The 21970-nt window shown below is 41.3% G+C and overlaps 1 protein-coding gene across 1 annotated transcript in view; it reads left to right on the top strand.

The window, feature by feature from the left end:
• Window positions 1-21970, top strand: part of AGBL1 (AGBL carboxypeptidase 1) — a 732091-nt gene that overhangs the window by 128245 nt on the left and 581876 nt on the right. Inside the window, exon 16 of the mRNA XM_088025191.1 lies at window positions 3762-3906. Coding sequence (XP_087881317.1) covers window positions 3762-3906 — 145 coding nt within the window. The remainder of the gene's footprint in view (window positions 1-3761; window positions 3907-21970) is intronic.

The following is a 21970-nucleotide window of genomic DNA, read 5'->3' as shown; positions in this document are numbered from 1 at the left end:
AAACACAAATAACTTGTTCTTAGAATATAACTAAGTCAATCAGAGAAAGACATGTATCATATGCTCTCACTGATATGAGGAGTTTTTAATCTCAGGAAACAAACTGAGGTTGCTGGAGTGATGGGGGTTGGGAGGGACGGGGTGGCTGGGTGATAGACATTGGGGAGGGTATGTGCTATGGTGAGCGCTGTGAATTGTGTAAGACTGTTGAATCACAGACCTGTACCTCTGAAACAAATAATACATTATATGTTAAAAAAAAAAAAAGAAGAAGAAAGCAGGAAGGGAAAAATGAAGGGGGCGGAAATCGGAGGGGGAGACGAACCATGAGAGACTATGGACTCTGAGAAACAAACTGAGGGTTCTAGAGGGGAGCGGGGTGGGGGGATGGGTTAGCCTGGTGATGGGTATTAAGGAGGGCACGTATTGAATGGAGCACTGGGTGTTATACGCAAGCAATGAATCGTGGAACACTACATCAAAAACTAATGATGTAATGTATGGTGATTAACATAACATAGTAAAAAAAATCAAAAAAAAGAATATAACTTTACTGTGGACAAATCAAATTGTTGTAAGCAAAGGATTTACTTTAGAGATTTATCAAACATTTCACTTTGAAGAAGGTGATCTTGGGAAAGCATGGAGGTCCCTGAAGAGGAGCATTTTTTGCTATTGGTAGGGTCATCTGGATTTTCCTGCTCCCCATGCACGGCCCCCAGAAGACTCCAGTGGGGAAGCCTGACATTTGCTTTAGGCTCAGCTAGAGTTTTGACCCCAGACTAGGGTTGTCATGGAATCTCCTTTAGCAGAACCTCATCATCAATGAGGTGTTACCCATTTTTAAATCCCAGCGGTCTACAACCATCCTGGGGAGGGCTGGCTTACAGTGAGGAGTATGTATGTATGTATGTATGTATGTATTTATTTATTTAAAAGATTTTATTTATTTTTGTGACAGAGAAAAAGCGAGCATGAGCAGGGGAGAGGGAGAAGCAGACTCCCCACTGAGCAGGGAGCCCGATACAGGACTCAATCCCAGGACGCTGGGATCATGACCTGAGCTGAAGGCAGATGCTTAAGCGACTCAGCCACCCAGGTGCCCCAGTGAGGAGCTTTTAGTCTTGCCCACAAGATTCTTGCCCACCAAGCTATAGTGTGTGTGTGTGTGTGTGTGTGTGTGTGTGTGTGTGTGTGTGTGTGTGTGTTGGGGCTGTGAGAAGGTGGATTTCATACAACCGAAACAGCTGTTCAAATTCCTTACTCTTCCCTTAAATCAGTAGAACGTAGGTCCACAGAAGTTCTAAAACTAAGAATCCTTTTATTTTATTTCTCTTTCCATTTCACTGAAGCTGTTCCCTCCCTGGAGTCCAGGTTTGATTTGAATGGTGGAAAGAGCCTAGGGATGGGGATTTCACATTCTTGGTTTCTCTTCCTTTCTTGCTCACTCTGATGACTGGTGGGGTAAGGTTGAATGTGCTTACGGTGAATGTCCGTGTTATGTGACTTCACTGTACTTAATGGTACAGTGGGAAGTGGACCAGGAAGCACGGCTCATGTCAAAGGAGACTACCCTCCTGGCCCTCAGGGAAATCTTTTATACCCGAGGAAGGATGCAGGCTCTGTGTCCCCTCTTTGTGGGTGAGGAACTTGGGGATGGAGAGGCCCTAGGTCTTTTGTTTCCACCTGCCTTTACCTTCATGAATATGCATCTATGGGGTGTGTACCCAGGTGTGTGCTCGTGTGTGTGCTTACAGGTGAAGTGCTCTTCCACATTTTGGTTGGCGGTCAACACCTTGACCATTTTGGCTGGCTTATTTTGTGTCACATGAGTCGTCAGTGTAGAGAGGTGTAATTGACCAGTTCCTGTTGTTCAGGGAGGTGTCGACTGGATAAGCATTTGCAGGGGAGCCTTTTATGAGTGAAATTGGAAAGAAAATAAAAGGTAGAGCCTATGTGGCTTGCATGCTTTCTGAGCTACCATCTGCTTCTTGACATACTTTCTAATAACCAGAGCCCCCTTAGCTCTTAAGGAAGTACAGAACTTTGGGGGAAATATGGAGAAAGGAGATCCAATTAGGTATCAAGATCCGGATGGCACCATGGGTGAAGATGCCTTTTTGAAGTTGCTAGTGCTGGAGTCACAGAGGAAATTGGGTCCTAGTCACGTGATCTAAAAAGTGACAGGGAGAATCACTTGGGGCTGACATTGTTAGGGGGTATCCTTCTCTCCCTACGATGACCAGGGCCCTAGGGTGCTGCGTTGGCAGAAGCTGAGGCAAGAGAAATGTGTCAGGCCATAGTTTGTGGGTCTGCCATTCCTAGTTTTATTAATATTGAAAACCCACAAACCCACAAGAAACAAGACAGTCTGTTTTCTGTTTCTTCCTTTATTGCTTGCCTGATTTTTGTTTGTTTGTTTGGTTGGTTTTTGCTTTGGTGGGGGGGTGGCATGTAGGTAGCAGAAAGGCAGAAAAGAATAATCTGTATTTTTTTTTTTTTTTTTTACATTTTGCAAGAGCAGAGATTCATTACCTGCTATTTCTTCCCTCTCCCCACCCTTTCCCCCAATAAAACCCCAAAGCACCATGGACAAGTAAGCCAACATTGTAAATGTTCAAAGGTGGAATTACATCTTTTGGTGTCCGGGGCGTATTTTGCATCGTAATGCAGTCTTGATGATAACATTTCTCAGGAAAGCCTGCACAGTTGCCTCTGCATCAACAGCCAAGGCGCGGGCATAACTGGCAGTGTATGGGCAAAATATTGCTCGGAATGTACTTCTGGGTGCAATTTACTTTGATACTGTTCTCTGAAGTATCAAAATTGGTTCTTCATCTTTGACAAAGGAAAATGTGCACTCTGAGGCTATAAGAAGCTGAACCACATATGGGGTGACAAATGTATTCCTTTGGGAAGCAAGTATTGTACAGTGGAATGAACAAAGTCTTCGCAGACAGGCAGATCTGGGTTGAGTCCCATCCTGACCATGTTCTAGCCTTGCCACCTTTGACAAATTAATTTTCCTAAGCTATTGTTTCTTTATGCACACGATGGGCTGTTGCAATAACATAAGGTGACGCGTGTTAAGTGTCGAGTTGGAACTCAGTATGTAGTAGTAATGATTATTAACGAAACCACTTGGCAGGCAGAAGGGAAAGGAAGAGCTGAACTCTGTGGGGTCTGGGGAAAGGCAGGGACTGGGGGAACCCACATTTGGGTAATAAAGGGTATGTCTGCAATTCCATCTTGGGATGCACAGAATTATTCACATATCTGTGTTTTATAGCTCAGTGACTGTAGGCTTCATTTTCAGACACAGCAAGGAAAGGCTTATGGCATATATGCCACAATTAGGAGACAGATGGATTTGGGGTGCCTGAGTGGCTCAGTTGGCTAAGCGTCTGACTCTTGATTTTGGTCCAGGTCTTGATCTCAGGGTCATGGGATTGAGCCCTGTGTCAGGCTCCATGCTGAGTGTGGAGCTTGCTTGAGATTCTCTCTCTCCCCTTCTCCTTCTGCCCCTCCACCCCAGCTTGTGTGTGCTCTCCATCTCCCTCCAAAAAAAAAAAAAAAAGAGAAAAGGGACAGATGGACCTGCCTAGATGTTGCTGGTTTGGCTCATGACCTGGCAGTTTCCCTGTTTTCTAAATTTCACCCACATAGAGTTTCGAGTGAAGAACATGTTGCCAGTATATAACATGGCAGGTTTATAGCATCTGGGACCTCTCCCTCATTCTCCCTTCTCCTTTCTCTTTTAGAAATCATTATCGTCAGAGTGCAGCTGTCATGGGGGGAGCGTCTAAGAAGTGTTTTTATACCCTCACCTTTGTGGTCACCTTCCCGCACAATGAGGATGCCTGCTACCTGGCCTACCACTATCCCTACACCTACACAGCCCTCCTGGTAACGTCCTCTTGACAGCATCACACTGGCTGGGCTGAAGGGGCTCTTCAGGGTTTCCCTGGAAACATTCGGGAGACCCTGGCATCCTGGTGGGGAGCTATTATTGCCTTCCTAAGGGAGCGAGGCTTTGCTGTCACCAATTTGGTGGCTTCCTGTGGGTTCCAGCTTCGTCTGTGGGCCAAGCAGGATCCTGGGGTCATGACCAGGGATGTTCTGAGGACCCAAGTGTCAGTCAAGGCTCTGCATCGTCAGGTTGAGTGTAGGAGGAGGTGGGGCCGTGTCATAGGGGCTCTGTCTTTAAGAAGCCCTCAAGTTTAAACATGAAGTCGCCAGATTGGAATGAGATGATCTAGTTGAAATGGGGAGAGGGGAAGAAAGAAAAATGGTTTCTAAAAAAAAGAAAGGAAGAAAGAAATGGGGGTAAAAACCATAAGGTCAGCCGAGAGGCAGATTTGAAGCCCATGGCCCCATTGAGAGGAGTGAAGCAGAAGGTAAAGGAGTGGAGAAGAAGCTGGAGAAAACCACCTGAGCCTGTGAGCAAGCAGCCACTTCAGCTTTTCTCCACAGTGGTTCCCATGGCCTTGAGCAGAGGTGCTAGAAGGTTCCAGGGTGCACGAGAGGCGTGGAAGAAGTCAACACAGAGTCCCTGCAAATGAGGGCCTCAGTCTGGCTATGAGAGGGTTGTGGAGTCAGTCCGAACCTGAAGTTAGCATTCCCGTGTTCGGTCAGGCCTTGCAAAAGCCTCACTGGACGGATCTGAGAAAACTGCTGAAATTGTGCAGTTTCCTGTCATTTGGAAAAGCTGGCAAACTATCCCTTTCCCCCCAGCTATTTCATCGCTATCCTGAGGATTAATGAGCTAGAAGTATCTTCTGTAGAGTACTCTCATCCTCTGTGTTAATGCAAAATGTTATTAGCATATTTATAATATGTGCTGTATGTGTGAGTGTATCTCTCACTTAGCCTGAAGGATGAGCATTTTCATTGTAAGTCTGTGATAAGGAGTGGGAAAAGATAATAACCAAGAACGTCCCTTGCCTTCAAAAGGAATGTTCAGGTATAAGTGAAAGTTTTTCTCCATCGAGAAGGCATATCTGAAACCACTTGGCTAACTGCTTCAGGAAAGTGCATCTGCCCTGCTCCCCATATGTTGTCTTGCCTAAAGAGAGATTTTTTTTTTACTGTTTTCCAGATTGCAAAAGATACACAACTAGTATTATTTGTGTTTCACACTTAGGGATCTCAAGAAGAATCCAACAAATGTGCGTCACGAGCTATGCCGTAACAAGCTATGTTTATTATAAAACATGCTTTTCGCCTCTAGGGATGTAGAGCAGGGAAGATTCACGATCCCCTTCAACAGCTGCTTTTATTGTCTTGCCTGAGAAGTGCCATGTGTACAAAGTCGACTGGGGAAGGGGACTCCTCTTTGCATGTGTGTTTTGCCTTTTCTGTTGGGGGAAGGATCCAGGGGTCCAGGACCCTGTTCTTTTCCCTTGTTGGAATATCTTAGACACTGATGTGATTCTCAGTGGCAGTTAATATAAAACTTTAGAGCTTGAAGGGGTTTGGGAAATTGTCTGATGCACCCTTGTCTTTTACAGATGCAAACATTGAGGCCTAGACACCTCGCATCTAGCTAGTGGCCAAGCAGGGAGGACCACCAGCCTGGGATGGATGTTCCTGTTCCCTTTCTGCTTCTCTGTAGAAAAAGTGTAGAAGAAATTCAGAAGAAGTTCTGCTCTGGGATCAGATCGGTATCCTTGCCTGCTCTGATGGACAGTAGCTACCATAACGGTAGTCTACTTTTGTAGGTACATGTAGTATCATGTCAGATGGTTGGGTTCAAGTCATCAACCCATGGTTTTTATCTGTAACAGTGAGTGCCATGGATGTGGTTCAGCAGGATCGTGTTGTTCCTCAAACACAGTCCAGTCCCATTCTTACCCCAAGATGCTCTGACAGGTTCTTGTGAGGTGCCTGCAAGCTGTTTCAAAGTCTAGAACTTACAGTAAGAAGCCAGATGCAGTCAAGCTCTGGCTGAAAAAGTTTCAGACTTTGAATCAACTTGCAGGCACCTTGCAAGAACCCATCAGACCATCTTGGGGTACGAATAGGACCGTGTTTGGCTCCCTCTCTGTTTTTATCTTACTTTCTTTTTCCTTTCCTTCCCCTATGCTCATCTGTTTTGTTTCTTAAATTCCACATGTGAGCGAAATCATATGGTATTTGTCTTTCTCTGACTGACTGATTTCGCTTAGCATAATGCCCACCAGCTCCATCCACGTCATTGCAAATGGCAAGATTTAATTCTTTTTGATGGCCAAGCAATATTCCATTGCATAGACTTAACTCTAGGAAACACACTGAGGGTTGCCGGAGGGGGTGGTGGGTGGGAGGACGGGGTAACTGGGTGTTGGGCATTAAGGAGGGGCCCTTGATGAAATGAGCACTGGGTGTTACATGCAACTGATGAATCACTAAACTCTACCCCTGAAACTAATAATATGCTATATATTAACTAAAATGAATTTAAATAAAAAATTAAAAAGAAAAAGAAAAAAAATGGGACCATGTTTGGGAAACAACGCTATCCAGCTGAACCACATCCGTGGCACTCAGTGTTATGGATAAACACCTGGGTTGATGACTTGAACCCACCATCAGAGGTTGTACAACCACACAGCTTGGTGGCTGCCTGTACCTATAAAAGTGGGTTCCAGTTGTAGGGGCTACTGTCCATCACATATTATGCCTCAGGTCCAATTACCTTTTGTGCTCTTGTCAGACCACAGGGTCTGAAATTTACAACCAACAAATAGCTTGGGAACCAGTAGAGTCGAGGGGGGGATAATTTTGTCTTGAGGGGGGACAAAAACACAAGAAAAGAGGAGCCCCCTCCCCTCCCATTTCCTTGGTCTCCAGGAGAGGGAGAGAGAGAGATCTTGTGAATCGATGCTTACTGGCTTGTTCCTTACCCTGTTGACTGGGAATCTCTTCCCATTGGGGAAGTTTGAGGAGAGTTAATGAAAAAGAGACAAAGGAAAAGGGATATGTTTTTGTTTCTCCTAAGTGAGCAGAACAGAATAAGAAGGACATTTGTTACTTGAAAGTGAAAAATGGTAGTCCGTTTTGGGTTTTACATTTCCAGTAACGCATGGTCTTTGTTCTCTCCAGATTTAAGACTATAATTGACTCTAAGACTTCTCTTAAAAATCTCTTCCTCCCATCCTGGACACGATGAGTACATTCCATAGTGCACACTACTCATTTTTATTTTTGGACATGTCCTAAGGAGAAACAGTTTTTCTTCTAACAGATCAATGATAAATTAAATGTGAATGATACCCCAAGGGCAGAATTAACTGCATGTTACTTGGGGGTGATCCTGGGGTGGGGGGTGGAAAATACATTTCTATGTGGAATTCACAATTTGTAAATCTCCTATAATATGGATTATGTTTAATAATTAAAGACATTTTTATAGTGGAGGACATGTGTATTGGTTGTTTTTCAACATGAATACAATTTTGCAACTTAAAAAATTTTATTATTCTCTTATAATAAGAGAATTAGCATTTGGTTCTTTCAAATTGATATCTTCCAGATGTTTGCCAGGAACTCTGTTAGATAATTGTCCAAATTATAGTATTAAGATCAAGCAAAAAGAAAGAAATATTATTATAATTATGAAGCAAGCAAATGGAATTCTATTTCAACCATTCATATCAAGCTGTCAATAATTGCAGTGATGGTTCAAGTGTTAGCAATACTCATTAAAGTGTTTGGATTATATTGTGGATTGTCCCAAGGTAGACAGTAGTATTGGTTGAAAATGGGGTCCCAAGAGAGTTTCTGATGGACGTTTTAGAGGGCAAGGAAGTAGGATCTCACTGGGAACTTATAACGGTATAAGTTGGCAAGAGGAAAAGTGATCATAAGTAGGGTCCGTATGTTTGCAGAGCTTAAGACTCTGAAAATTTGAGCAGGATTTTTCAGCAGACATATATACGTATGGTGGCAGGTGTTCCCATAAATATCTTCAGAGATGAAATGGAGTATAGTGTAGGGAAAGAGAAAGAGAGCGAGAGAAGGAAAGAAAAGAGAAAATTAAAATGTCATTTGCACAATCTTTTAGAAGGGCTCAGCATATAAAAGCAATTACTAGTGGGTTGTTATGAAGGGTAAATGACTTGATACGTGGAAAATGTTAGCCAAGTGCGTGCATGTAGTGAGCGATATTAGGTGGTAGGTATCAGAGCATTTATTCTCTTTTTTATAATGATGTGTGATCATTTTCTCCATCGGGCTGATGGGGAGATACCCATTCCAAAAAAATAAAATTAAAATTCTGTAAAAAATCCAAATAAAGGACCATAAAGAAATAAATACAAAGGCTACTGATGGCTGTCTTAGGGTAGTTGATTAAAATAATTTTTTAACTCTCTTTTCCAAATCATCAACGATATAACTTCATTTATTTTTAATGGAAAAAGGATATTAACATCATCTTTTCTTTCTAATTGGCAAATCTATGAGCAGACACCTGGAGATGAGTCATTTCTCTCCCTTCTTAAAGTAAGTCTGTTTAATGTAGGGAGAGTGGTACTGGCAGATGGGGCAGTCTGAGAGAGCCCATTAGAACCCACTGGCAACACGCTCTATGGTTTCTCTTATACATGTCATTTATTTTTGTCTTGTGATGAGAAGCCTTCCAGTCTCCAACGAGTTTATTTAAGTGACAACTGAGGACTAGTCTGTATACAAATAAAATCGGCCGTCTCCTTAGTGGTGAGTTTTCTTCTGAATTAGGGGGACAGAGAGGATAGTAGTTTAGGGGCTAACAATGACAAATGAACTATTTTGGGTGCAGGTACTTCTCACTTTATCAATAGCCGTCGGTGGGGTAATGTGTTGAGGTCAGTGAAATCTTTTCTGGCAGTTTTAAGGGAGTAGCTGATAGAGGAGAAGGGGGCAAAAGCTCAGCTGCAGCCTACCTTATCAGCCTGGCATCTTTCATGGAGAGGTAGGATTTGCTTCTAAGAAGACAGTCTCTCTGGGGCTCCCATCATTGCCTTGAACTCATTCCCATTTTTGCAAAGACACCCGCCCCTGTGTCTTCTGCGGGGCTGCGATTATATGTGGTTGTTGGCATGTGCATTCTGAAGCCCTGCTCCTCTCATCATTGATCCCAGCAAAGTCCAAGTACACATGGCCTTGCTGGACTGGAGATGGAGCATTCACCTCTAATCCATTTCCTGGAGAACAATACAGAGCCATTTCTGCAAAAGGAAATCCTACAGAAGTTTATAGCTGGTTTACTTCTGGAAGTCTTCTGTATGACTGGAATCAGGATAATGCCTAAGAATGGAGGTGTTACATATTTGGTGGCAGGTAGAATGGGGCAGAGATTTCCTTGAGGGGTGTGGGGAGGGTTGTATTGTATGAACAAGTACAGTTTACAGATAATGAACTTCAGAGGTGCCTGGGCGGCTCAGTAGGTTACGCATCTGCCTTCGGTCATGATCCCAGGGTACTGGGATTGAGCCCCACGTTGGGCTCCCTGCTCATCCTTCTTGTGCTCTCTCTCTCTCTGTCAAATAAGTAAAATCTTTTAAAAAGAGTGAATTTCAGCGAACAGAAAATAGGCATTTGTTGAGTTGTGATATTATTAATCATAAAAATATAATAATTGAAAATTTAACAGAGAATTCATAGGAGAAGAAAACTTTGAAACCTTGCTTCCTACCACATTTGCTGCTAGGAGGTGTGCTAAGGTGATATTGTTGTTCTTGTTTATTAGAGTTGATGCACGATGTTACATTAGTTTCAGGTGTATGACACAGTGATTGGACATATCTGTAAATCATGCTGTGTTCACCCCAAGTGTAGCTACCATCTGTAAGGTCTTGCTGTTTCCCGCCCCCCCCCAGGATCTATTTTATTTATTTATTTATTTATTTATTTATTTATTTATTTATTTTTACTTTAAATTTTTATTGTTATGTTAATCACCATACATTACATCATTAGTTTTTGGTGTAGTGTTCCATGATTCATTTGTTTGTGCATAACACCCAGTGCTCCATGCAGAATGTGCCCTCTTTAATACCCATCACCAGGCTAATCCATCCTCCCATCATCCTCCCCTCTAGAACTATCAGTTGGTTTTTCAGAGTCCATCCTCTCATGGTTCATCTCCCCCTCTGATTTACTCCCCTTCATCTTCCCCTCCTGCTATCTTCTTCTTTTCCTTTTTCTTAACATATATTGCATTATTTTCTTTCAGAGGTACAGATCTGTGATTCAGCAGTCTTGCACAATTCACAGTGCTCACCATAGCACATACCCTCCCCAATGTCTATCACCCAGCCACCCCATCCCTCCCACCCCCACCACTCCAGCAACCCTCAGTTTGTTTCCTGAGATTAAGAATTCCTTATATGAGTGAGGTCATATGATACATGTCTTTCTCTGACTGACTTATTTCACTCAGCATAACACCCTCCAGTTCCATCCACGTCGTTGCAAATGGCAAGATCTCATTCCTTTTGATGGCTGCATAATATTCCATTGTGTATATATACCACTTCTTCTTTATCCATTCATCTGTCGATGGACATCTTGGCTCTATCCACAGTTTGGCTATTGTGGACATTGCTGCTATAAACATCGGGGTGCACGTACCCCTTCGGATCCGTACATTTGTATCTTTGGGGTAAATACCCAGTAGTGCAATTGCTGGATCGTACGGTAGCTCTATTTCCAACTGTTTGAGGAACCTCCATACTTTTTTCCAGAGTGGTTGCACCAGCTTGCATTCCCACCAACAGTGTAGGAGGGTTCCCCTTTCTCCGCATCCCCGCCAACATCTGTCATTTTCTGACTTGTTAATTTTAGCCATTCTGACTGGTGTGAAGTGGTATCTCATGGAGGTTTTGATTTGGATTTCCCCGATGCCGAGCGATGTTGAGCACTTTTTCATGCATCTGTTGGCCATTTGGATGTCTTCTTTGGAAAAAGGTCTGTTCATGTCTTCTGCCCATTTCTTGATTGGATTATTTGTTCTTTGGGTGTTGAGTTGGATAAGTTCTTTATAGATTTTGGATACTAGCCCTTTATCTGATATGTCACTTGCAATTATTTTCTCCCATTCTGTCGGTTGTCTTTTGGTTTTGTGGACTGTTTCTTTTGCTGTGCAAAAGCTTTTGATCTTGATGAAATCCCAAGAGTTCATTTTTGCCCTGGCTTCCCTTGCCTTTGGCGATGTTCCTAGGAAGAAATTGCTGCGGCTGAGGTTAAAGAGGTTGCTGCCTGTGTTCTCCTTTAGGATTTTGATGGATTCCTGTCTCACATTGAGGTCTTTCAACCATTTGGAGTCTATTTTTGTGTGTGGTGTAAGGAAATGGTCCAGTTTCATTCTTCTGCATGTGGCTGTCCAATTTTCCCAACACCATTTGTTGAGGATACTGTCTTTTTTCCATTGGACATTCTTTCCTGCTTTGTCAAAGATGAGTTGACCATAGAGTTGAGGGTCCATTTCTGGGCTCTCGATTCTGTTCCATTGATCTATGTGTCTGTTTTTGTGCCAGTACCATACTGTCTTGATGATGACAGCTTTGTAATAGAGCTGGAAGTCCGGAATTGTGATGCCGCCAGCTTTGCTTTTCTTTTTCAACATTCCTCTGGCTATTCGGGCTCTCTTCTGGTTCTGTACAAATTTTAGGATTACTTGTTCCATTTCTTTGAAAAAAGTGGATGGTATTTTGATGGGGATTACATTGAATGTGTAGATTGCTCTAGATAGCATTGACATCTGCACAATGTTTGTTCTTCCAATCCATGAGCATGGAACGTTTTTCCATTTCTTTGTGTCTTCCTCAATTTCTTTCCTGAGTATTTTATAGTTTTCTGAGTACAGATCCTTTGCCTCTTTGGTTAGATTTATTCCTAGGTATCTTATGGTTTTGGGTGCAATTGTAAATGGGATCGACTTCTTAATTTGTCTCTCTTCTGTCTTGTTAGTGTATAGGAATGCCACTGATTTCTGTGCATTGATTTTATATCCTGCCACTTTACTGAATTCCTGTATGAGTTCTAGCAATTTTGGGGTGGAGTCTTTTGGGTTTTCCACATACAGTATCATATCATCTGCAAAGAGTGAGATTGACTTCCTCTTTGCCGATTTGGATGCCTTTGATTTCTTTTTGTTGTCTGATTGCTGTGGCTAGGTCTTCTAACACTATGTTGAATAGCAGTGGTGAGAGTGGACATCCCTGCTGCGTTCCTGACCTTAGGGGAAAAGCTCTCAGCTTTTCCTGATTGAGAATGATATTCGCTGTAGGTTTTTCATAGATGGCTTTTATGATGTTGAGGTATGTACCCTCTATCCCTATACTCTGAAGAGTTTTGATCAAGGAAGGATGCTGTACTTTGTCAAATGCTTTTTCTGCATCTATGGAGAGGATCATATGATTCTTGTTCTTTCTTTTGTTAATATATTGTATCACGTTGATTGATTTGTGGATGTTGAACCAACCTTGCAGCCCGGGGATAAATCCCACTTGGTCGTGGTGAATAATCCTTTTAATGTACTGTTGGATCCTGTTGTCTAGTATTTTGGTGAGAATTTTTGCATCCATGTTCATCAAGGATATTGGTCCGTAATTCTCCTTTTTGGTGGGGTCTTTGTCTGGTTTTGGGATCAAGGTAATGGTGGCCTCCTAAAATGAGTTTGGAAATTTTCCTTCCATTTCTATTTTTTGCAACAGTTTCAGGAGAATAGGTATTAATTCTTCTTTAAATGTCTGGTAGAATTCCCCTGGGAAGCCATCTGGCCCTGGGTTTTTGTTTATTGGGAGATTTTTGATGACTGCTTCAAATCCTTAGTGGTTATAGGTCTGTTTAGGTTTTCTGTTTCTTCCTGGTTCAATTTCGGTAGTTGATATGTCTCTAGAAATGCACCCATTTCTTCCAGGTTATGTAATTTGCTGGCATAGAGTTGCTCATAATATGTTCTTATACTTGTTTGTATTTCTTTGGTGTTGGTTGTGATCGCTCCTCTTTCATTCATGATTTTGTTGATTTCGGTCATTTCTCTTTTCTTTTTGATAAGTCTGGCCAGGGGTTTATCAATCTTGTTAATTCTTCAAAGAACCAGCTCCTAGTTTCGTTGATCTGTTCTACTGTTCTTTTGGTTTCTGTTTCATTGATTTCTGCTCTGATCTTTATTATTTCTCTTCTCCTGCTGGGTTTAGGCTTTATTTGCTGTTTTTTCTCTAGCTCCTTTAGGGGTAGGGTTAGGTTGTTGTGTATTTGAGACCTTTCTCGTTTCTTGAGAAAGGCTTGTATTGCTATATACTTTCCTCTCAGGACTGCCTTTGCTGCATCCCAAAGATTTTGAACAGTTGTGTTTTCATTTTCATTGGTTTCCATGAATGTTTTTAATTCTTCTTTAATTTCCTGGTTGACCCATCCATTCTTAGTAGGATGCTCTTTAGCTTCCATGGATTTGAGTTCTTTCTGACTTTCGTCTTGTGATTGAGTTCTAGTTTCAAAGCACTGTGGTCTGAAAATATGTAGGGAATAATCCCAGTCTTTTGGTACCAGTTGAGACCTGATTTGTGGCCTAGGATGTGATCTATTCTGGAGAATGTTCCATGGGCACTAGAGAAGAATGTGTATTCCGTTGCTTTGGGATGGAATGTTCTGAATATGTCTGTTAGGTCCATTTGGTCCAGTGTGTCATTTAAAGTCTTTATTTCCTTGTTGATCTTTTGCTTAGATGATCTGTCCATTTCAGTCAGGGGGGTGTTAAAGTCCCCCACTATTATTGTATTGATGTCAATGTGTTTCTTTGCTTTTCTTATTAATTGCCTTATATAATTGGCTGCTCCCATATTAGGGGCATAGATATTTACAATTGTTAGATCTTCTTGGTGGATAGACCCTTTAAGTAGGATATATTGTCCTTCCTCATTTCTTATTACAGTCTTTGGTTTAAAATCTAATTCATCTGATATAAGGATTGCCACTCCAGCTTTCTCTTGGTGTCCATTAGCTTGGTAAATGGTTTTCCACCCCCTCACTTTCAATCTGGGGGTGTCTTTGGGTCTAATGTGAGTCTCTTGCAGACAGCATATTGATGGGTCTTGTTTTTTAATCCAATCTGATAGCCTGTGTCTTTTGATTAGGGCATTTAGTCCATTTACATTCAGGGTAACTATTGAAAGATATGAATTTAGTGCCATTGTATTGCTTGTAAGGTGACTGCTACCGTATATTGTCTGTGTTCCTTTCTGGTCTATGCTGCTTTTAGGCTCTCTCTTGGCTTAGAGGACCCCTTTCAATCTTTTTTGGAGGGCTGGTTTGGTGTTTGCAAATTCCTTTAGTTTTTTTTTGTCCTGGAAGATTTTTATCTCTCCTTCAATTTTCAATGACAGCCTAGCTGGATATAGTATTCTTGTCTCATATTTTTCTCGTTTAGTGCTCTGAAGATCTCATGCCAGTCCTTTCTGGCCTGCCAGGTCTCTGTGGATAGGTCTGTTGCCAATCTAATGTTTCTAGCATTATGAGTTACATATCTCTTCTCCTGAGCTGCTTTCAGGATTTTCTCTTTGTCTCTGAGACTCGTAAGTTTGACTATTAGATGTCGGGGTGTTGACCTATTTTTATTGATTTTGAGAGGGGTTCTCTCTGCCTCCTGGATTTTGATGCCTGTTTCCTTCCCCACATCAGGGAAGTTCTGTGGTATAATTTGCTCCAATATACCTTCTGCCCCTCTCTCTCTTTCTTCTTCTTCTGGGATCTCAATTATTCTAATGTTGTTTTGTCTTATCGTATTACTTATCTCTCGAATTCTGCCCTCGTGATCCTGTAGTTGTTTATCTCTCCTTTTCTCAACTTCTTTATTTTCCATCATTTGGTCTTCTATATCGCTAATTCTCTCTTCTGCCTCATTTATCCTAGCAGTTAGCGCCCCCCATTTTTGATTACACCTCATTAATAGCCTTTTTGATTTCGACTTGGTTAGATTTTGGTTCTTTTATTTCTCCAGGAAGGGTTTCTCTAATAACCTCCATGCTTTTTTCAAGCCCAGCGAGTATCTTTAAAATCCTGATTCTGAATTCTAGGTCCGACATCGTACTAATGTCCGTATTGAGTAGGTCCCTGACAGACGTTAGTACCTCTTGTTCTTTTTGTTGAGGTGATTTTTTTCGTCTTGTCATTTAGTCCAGAGGAGAATAGATGAATGAGAGAACAAAATGCTAACAGGTTAAGAACGTCCCCAGAAAATATACTCTAAACAAATCAGAAAAGACCTGAAATCAGCGGAGAAGAAAGGGAAAGAAAGAAAAAAGAAAGAGAAAAGAAAAGAAAAAGACAAAGACAAAGAAAAACAGAACAAAACTAACAAAACAGAATATGATCAAATATGATCAGGCTAGTGCATAGATCAGTGCCACACACTAGATTTTGGGTGTATTTTGGTCTGTTAGAGGAACGTGCCTCCTAAAATTTTAAAGAAAGAAATACTTCTTTGTGTACAAAATAAGTGTTGATATGATGAAGGGATGGAATATGACTGTAAAATGAAAATTATAAGAAATTTTATAAAAGGAATTGATAAGAAGTTTTTTGAAAAAAGAAGAAGATTAAAAAAAAAAGGGAGAGAATGTGATCAGGCAGGAGACTAGAACAAAGCCATACAGTAGTGTTTTAGGGCATATTTTGATCTGTTAGAAGACATTGTATCTCAAAATTTTAAAGCGAGAACAACTTATATATATATATATATATATATATATATATATGTATGTATGTATGTATGTATGTATGCCCAAAATAAGGCTAACGACTGTGAAGGGATAGAATATGACTCTAAAAATGAGAAATAAAATTTTTTTTTAGAAAAGGATTCATAAGATGTTGGTTGAAAATAGAGAAAAAGAAAAATTAAAACAAAAAACAGTTTAAAAAATTAACTTTGAAAGACTAATGATTCATGGCAAAAAAGCCATGAATTCTATGTGCGGTATTCCCCTAGCGCTGGAGTTCTCCTGTTCTCATTGATAGGTAAGCTTGGTCTTGGCTGGCTGTTCCTGTTGATCTTCTGGGGGAGGGGCCTGTTGCTGTGGTTCCCAAATGACTTTGCCGGAGGCGGAATTGCCCCGCCCTTGCCTGTCAGGGCTAAGTAATCTGCTCGGGTTTGCTCTCAGGAGCTTTTGTTCCCTGCAAGCTCTCGGTACAGCTTTGGAGGACCAGGGTGAAAATGGTGGCCTCCCAATCTCCACCCGGAGGAGCCGAGAACTCGGGGCCCCGCTCCTCAGTGCGCCCCCAGAGAAAAGCAGTCACTCCCGTGTCCCCGGTCTCCGGCCGCACTCCGTGCTCACCCGGCCTGTGACCGAGCGTTTCTATGTCTGGCACCTGACCCCGTGTGGAGTCTCCAAACCCAGCAGATCTCTGCGGTGCGCTCCCGCGCCGCTCCACCCCGGGAAGGAAGGGGAGTCTCCCCAGCTCTGCCGCTTGTTGGGTCCCTGCTGGAGGAGCAGTGGCCCGACTGGGCCGCGGATCACAGTTTATGGCAACCCCGAGCTGAGAGCCCGTGCCTTGGCTCCGTCTCTGCAGCCGGCTTCCCGGCTCCGATACCTGGGAGCTCTGCCGCACTCAGGCACCCCTGTCTTTCTGTGACCCCAAGGGTCCTGAGACCACACTGTCCCGGGAGGATTCCACCCCCCGCTTAGCCACTGGAGCAACGTCCCTCAGCAGAGCTGACTTCTAAAAGTTCCGATTTTGTGCTCTGCGGCTCTGTCACTTGCTAGAAGTGGCTGAAGGAGGCCCCCTCCCCCGCCGTCTGTCCTCCCGAATATCGCCTCGGATTCACTTCTCCGCACGTCCTACCTTCCAGTAAGTGGTCACTTTTCCGTTCAGAGAGTTGTTGCTATTCTTCTCTTCAATCTCCTGTTGAGTTCGTAGGTGTTCAGAATGGTTTGATCCCGGGGCGCCTGGGTGGCTCAGTCATTAAACCTCTGCCTTCGGCTCAGGTCATGGTCCCAGGGTCCTGGGATCGAGCCCCACATCGGGCTCCCCGCTCAGCGGGAAGCCTGCTTCTCCCTCTCCCACTTGCCCTGCTTGTGTTCCCTCTCTCACTGTGTCTCTGTCAAATAAATAAATAAAATCTTAAAAAAAATGGTTTGATCCCTATTCAGCTGAATTTCTGAGACCAGAGGAAATCCAGGTCTCCTGCTCCTCCACCATCTTGCTCCGCCTGCCTCCGCCCCCCGCCGTGATGCTGTTTTGAAGTACGGTGTTCACAATGATGTGTTTTTTTTTTGTTTTTTTTTTTTTACTTTTTTCTCCCATACTTAATTGTGTTTGATGACTTCTGTCTTAGACAAACTTCTTCCAAACCTGCTTCGTATATATGATTTCCAAAATCTAGATTTTATTACTGTTATTTTGTAGATTTGGCATCAGACACCAAAGAGCTATGGCCTGTGTGTAACCTTGTGACATCACAGAATGATGAGCAGTACTTCTGTTGAGAAGCCTCCGCCCCACCCCCACCCATCCCATAAGGGCCCTTGTAGCCATAATGAAATGTCAAATGAATAACTTTCATGGCAAAAGAAATAAAAAAAAAAAGAAATCCTCATAGAAACATTTCAGCAAAGCCTGCATTTTCCAAAGCACATTCTATAGCATTCCAGTATCCTGAGATTTTTAAAGAGTTTTGTGGTCGTATAAATTCATGAAGCACTGTGGGCCAGTTTTTCATCTAGGTTCCATGGTGCATATTGGCGAATTGAAGAATCTGAAAAGTTCTGGGGCCATGAAAATGCTTTCATTTTCTTTAATTCTCCATGTTCCTGGCTGTGAATTTCCCACCCCTTTACCACCCTCTCCAAACCCCAGCACTTAGTAACGTCCGACAGAATACATTTGGGAAGATGCTGCAGAAGAGAATATTGCTTTCCCAATTTGGGGACCTGGAATCCTGGGAGTAATCATGAGGCAGGTGTCACCCAGTCTGGATTTCAGTGATAACCAATAGTGGGAGCAGCTTTCACCCAGAAATTTATGAAAGTGATGAAAATAATCTGTTTACCATCACAGAGAGTTTCATTCAAATTCATGACTATCTTCATTCCCTTAACTAAGGTTCTGGAATTCCCCTTTACCGGGATGGGTGAGACATGGCTGACAGCCTGAAAGGGACATTTCTGTTCTCGTCCTGGGCCATCTCTCCCAGGAGACCAGAGGGCCCTCTCCTTCTACAAGGGCTTTAATTACACTGATTTAATATTGATTTTTCCTTTTTATACATGAATTTCTTCCATGAGCTGCTTTCAGGAGGATATTTTTCTATTCTCTAATGTTTTGATTTTTGCTGTATTTCAAACCATTTTTACATATGCCTAATTTCATTTAATTGTCAGATAATGTGGTTTGTACAGTTTCTACTTGGGGTGAAATTTGGGGAATTTTTTAAAAAGCCCTGTATATGATTAATTTTTGTTACAGTTCCATGGATGTTTGAGGAAAAATAAATGTTCTCTGTAGAGACAAAGTTTGACCTTTATCTGTAAAAACAATATTGTTCAAACACTCTATATCATTATGTTTGTGCAGCTGATTTATTCAACACTTTCCTAAAGAGTCTCCCATTCCTCGTACCATTTTTACCCCTTCTGCCTTTTTTGCGCTGTATATTTCAATCTGTGTTATTTGATTCTTAAGATTTATGAGTTTTATATGTTCATTGTGAATCGTGCCCTTTATCAAAATAAGATTTTTAAATCCCATTTAATGTACTTGGTCTTAAATATGACTTTGTCATATATTAACGATTGCCATGCCTGCTTTAATTTATGTTTGCTTATCCTTTAAGTTTCAATATTTCTCTCCTAAAATATTTTAATGGAGGCAAACAAAATAGATCATTTAAGAGGGCTTTTCATACACATTATGTATTTTTCCTTTCTTTCAAAGTACTTCTTATATACAATATGCAATGGGATTTAAAAAGGTGAATCTGGAAGTTTTTGTCATTTAATAAGGCTGTTTAATCTATTTATATTTACAACAAGTTTTGGTGTTACTTCTGTCATTTTGATTTTATCCTATTTTCCATGTCTTTCTTTCTTGCTTGTTTGCTTTCTTGCTTTCTCTTTCTCTCTCTCTCTCTCTTTTTCTGACTTCCTTCCTTCCTACTTTCCTTCCTTCCCTCCCTCTCTCTTTTTTTCTTATGCAACACGGACAACCTTATTTTCTTTGACTTTTTCCTCCTTAGTGTTTATAATTCTACTAGTGTTTCCCTTTTTGTTCTTAAAAACATATTTGAGCCTATATTTCTCTATCAATATGAACAGCTAAAATTGAGTATTTCCTATATGATAGGCACTTTTCACACACCGTATATGGCTAAATTATAGCAACCACTGAATGAGGTGGGTATTTTTATATTCCTTTGAAAGATAAGAAAACTGAGTCACAAGGAGGCTAAGTACAAAATTTACATACCTTTTCCAGAATCTACGGCTCAAATTCGAATCAAGGCAGTTTGACGTAAGAGCCTACCCTCTTGCTATATTACCTTACTGTTTTCAAGGATGTTATGGTATCACTATGTCTATGTAAGTTAAGAAAGTTCATATTTTGTTTTAATTTATTCTTCCCTTGCACATCTCTTTTTTAAAAGATTTATTAGAGAGAGGGAGAGAGCACAGTGGGGAGGGGCGGAGGGAAAAGGAGAGAGAAACTTAAAGCAGACTCTGCACTGAGTGTGGAGCCCAATGCACACATAATCGATCCCATGACTGCGAGATCACAACCAGAGCAGAAACCAAGAGTTGGTTGCTTAACAAACTGCACCACCCAGGTGCCCCTGCACATCTCTCTTAAAAATTTTTTTTATTTAAATTCAATTTAATAAACATATAGTGTATTATTAGTTTCAGAAATAGAATTCAGTGATTTATCAGTTGCATATAACACCCACTGCTCATTATGTCAAGTGCCCTCCTTAATGCCCATCACCCAGTTACCCCATCCCCCCACTCACTTCCCCTTCAGCAACCCTCAGTTTGTTTCTAGAGGTTTGCCTCCCTCTCTGTTTTCATTTTATTTTATTTTTCCTTCCCTTCCTCTATGTTCATCTGTTTTGTTTCTTAAATTCCACAATGAGTGAAATCATATGGTATTTGTCTGTCTCTGACTGACTTATTTCGCTTGGCATAATACCTTCTAGTTCCATCCATGTTGTTGCAAATGGCAAGATTTCATTATTTTTTTAAATTTATTTTATTATGTTATTTAATCACCATACATTACATCATTAGTTTTTGATGTAGTAATCCATGATTCATTGCTTGCGTATAACACCCAGTGCTCCATTCAATACGTACCCTCTTTAATACCCATCACCAGGCTAGCCCATCCCCCTACCCCCCTCCCCTCTAGAACCCTCAGTTTGTTTCTCAGAATCCATAGTCTCTCATGGTTCATCTCCCCCTCCAATTTCCCCCCCTTCATTTTTCCCTTTCTACTATCTTTTTTTAATTTAATTTTTTTAATTTTATTTATTTTATTATACACAAACAGTGAATCATGGAACACTACATCAAAAACTAATGATGTAATGTATGGTGATTAACATAACATAATAAGATTCTTTTTTGATGGCCGAGTAATATTCTATATATATACACACACACACCATATTTTCTTTATCCATTCATCTATCAGTGGACATATGGGCTCTTTCCATATTTGGTTAGCTATTGTGGACAGTGCTGCTATAAACATTAGGGTGCAGGTGCCCCCTCAAATCACTATGTTTGTATCCTTTCGATAAATACCTAGTAGTGCAATTGCTGGGTTATAGGGTAGCTAGCTCTATTTTTAACTTTTTGAGGAACTCCGTACTGTTTTCCAGAGTGGCTGCACCAGTTTGCATTCCCACCGACAGTGTAAGAGGGTCCCCCGTTCTCCAAATTCTCACCAACATCTGTTGTTTCCTTAGTTGTTAATTTTAACCATTCCTACTGGTGACTGCATATCTCTTTTTAATTTCATTTCAGAACCAGATGATATTAAGATTTGATAATCTTTATTTTTGCCCTACATAATTATTTTTATAGTGGCATTATTATATTTCTATATATTTACATTTGTATTATATTTGTATTTGTATTGTGTACTTGTATTATTATTTTATATTTGTATATTTGTATTTTATGTTTGTATTATGTAGTAACCATGTTTTCAGTAGTCATGTAGACTCATACCTTGTTTAACTGGACTGTCCTATTGTTTCTTAGGTTGATTTTGGGGCAGCTGAAGTATGTCTTCAAGTTATGATTTAAAGATAGGATGATGTGTTTTCTGAGCTCTTGCCTATATGAGTGTATGTGCCACATGTGCTCATGCACAAACACTTGACTGGTTATAGGTTTACTGGATAACAATCCTTTCTACTTTCAAACACTAAGCAGTACTCCTGGCATCTAGTGTTGCAGAAGGAAGTATGACCCAAGTATGATTTTTTTGTGTGTACATATATGTCCATGTGTAGGTTTATCTACACAAACACAAACACACATACCTACTTTTTAAAAGAATCTTAATGGTAGGGTGCAACCCCCGATTCTGCCCAGTAAGGAGTAGTGGTGTTGATTTTAGTTAGATTGGCAAATACACAAGATGAGGCTTTCCTAGAGCCAAACTTACTCATCCTTGAGAAAGGACACAGGGCAAGCAACCACACAATATGCATGGAAAGGGCTTAGTGAAGACTCCCAGGTATGGCTTCTTTGGCCCTAGTCACTGTTGACTAGGGAAGTGTGTGGTCATGAGAGATGAAGTTGACCCTTGGCCCCAGGGTTTCTTCAACTTTCATACCTAGGTAGCTACATAGGCCTTTTTGTTCTGTGGGTCTGTGTACATATACTTAGTTAATCAGCTTGTCTTCTCAGGGGTGTGAGACTACCTCCCAATCTCCAGCCAGTACATGTCAACAATATCTGGTACGCATTATTCAATGAACAATCCCAAGAATGAAGTA

Source organism: Eumetopias jubatus, unplaced genomic scaffold, assembly GCF_037043125.1.
Source record: "Eumetopias jubatus isolate StellerSeaLion01/CBP00866 unplaced genomic scaffold, mEumJub1_p1.0 scaffold_7, whole genome shotgun sequence".
In the NCBI taxonomy this organism is placed as follows: Eukaryota; Metazoa; Chordata; class Mammalia; order Carnivora; family Otariidae; genus Eumetopias; species Eumetopias jubatus.
The sequence above is the reverse complement of the archived record's forward strand: the minus strand, read 5'-3'. Positions and strand labels throughout refer to the sequence as shown.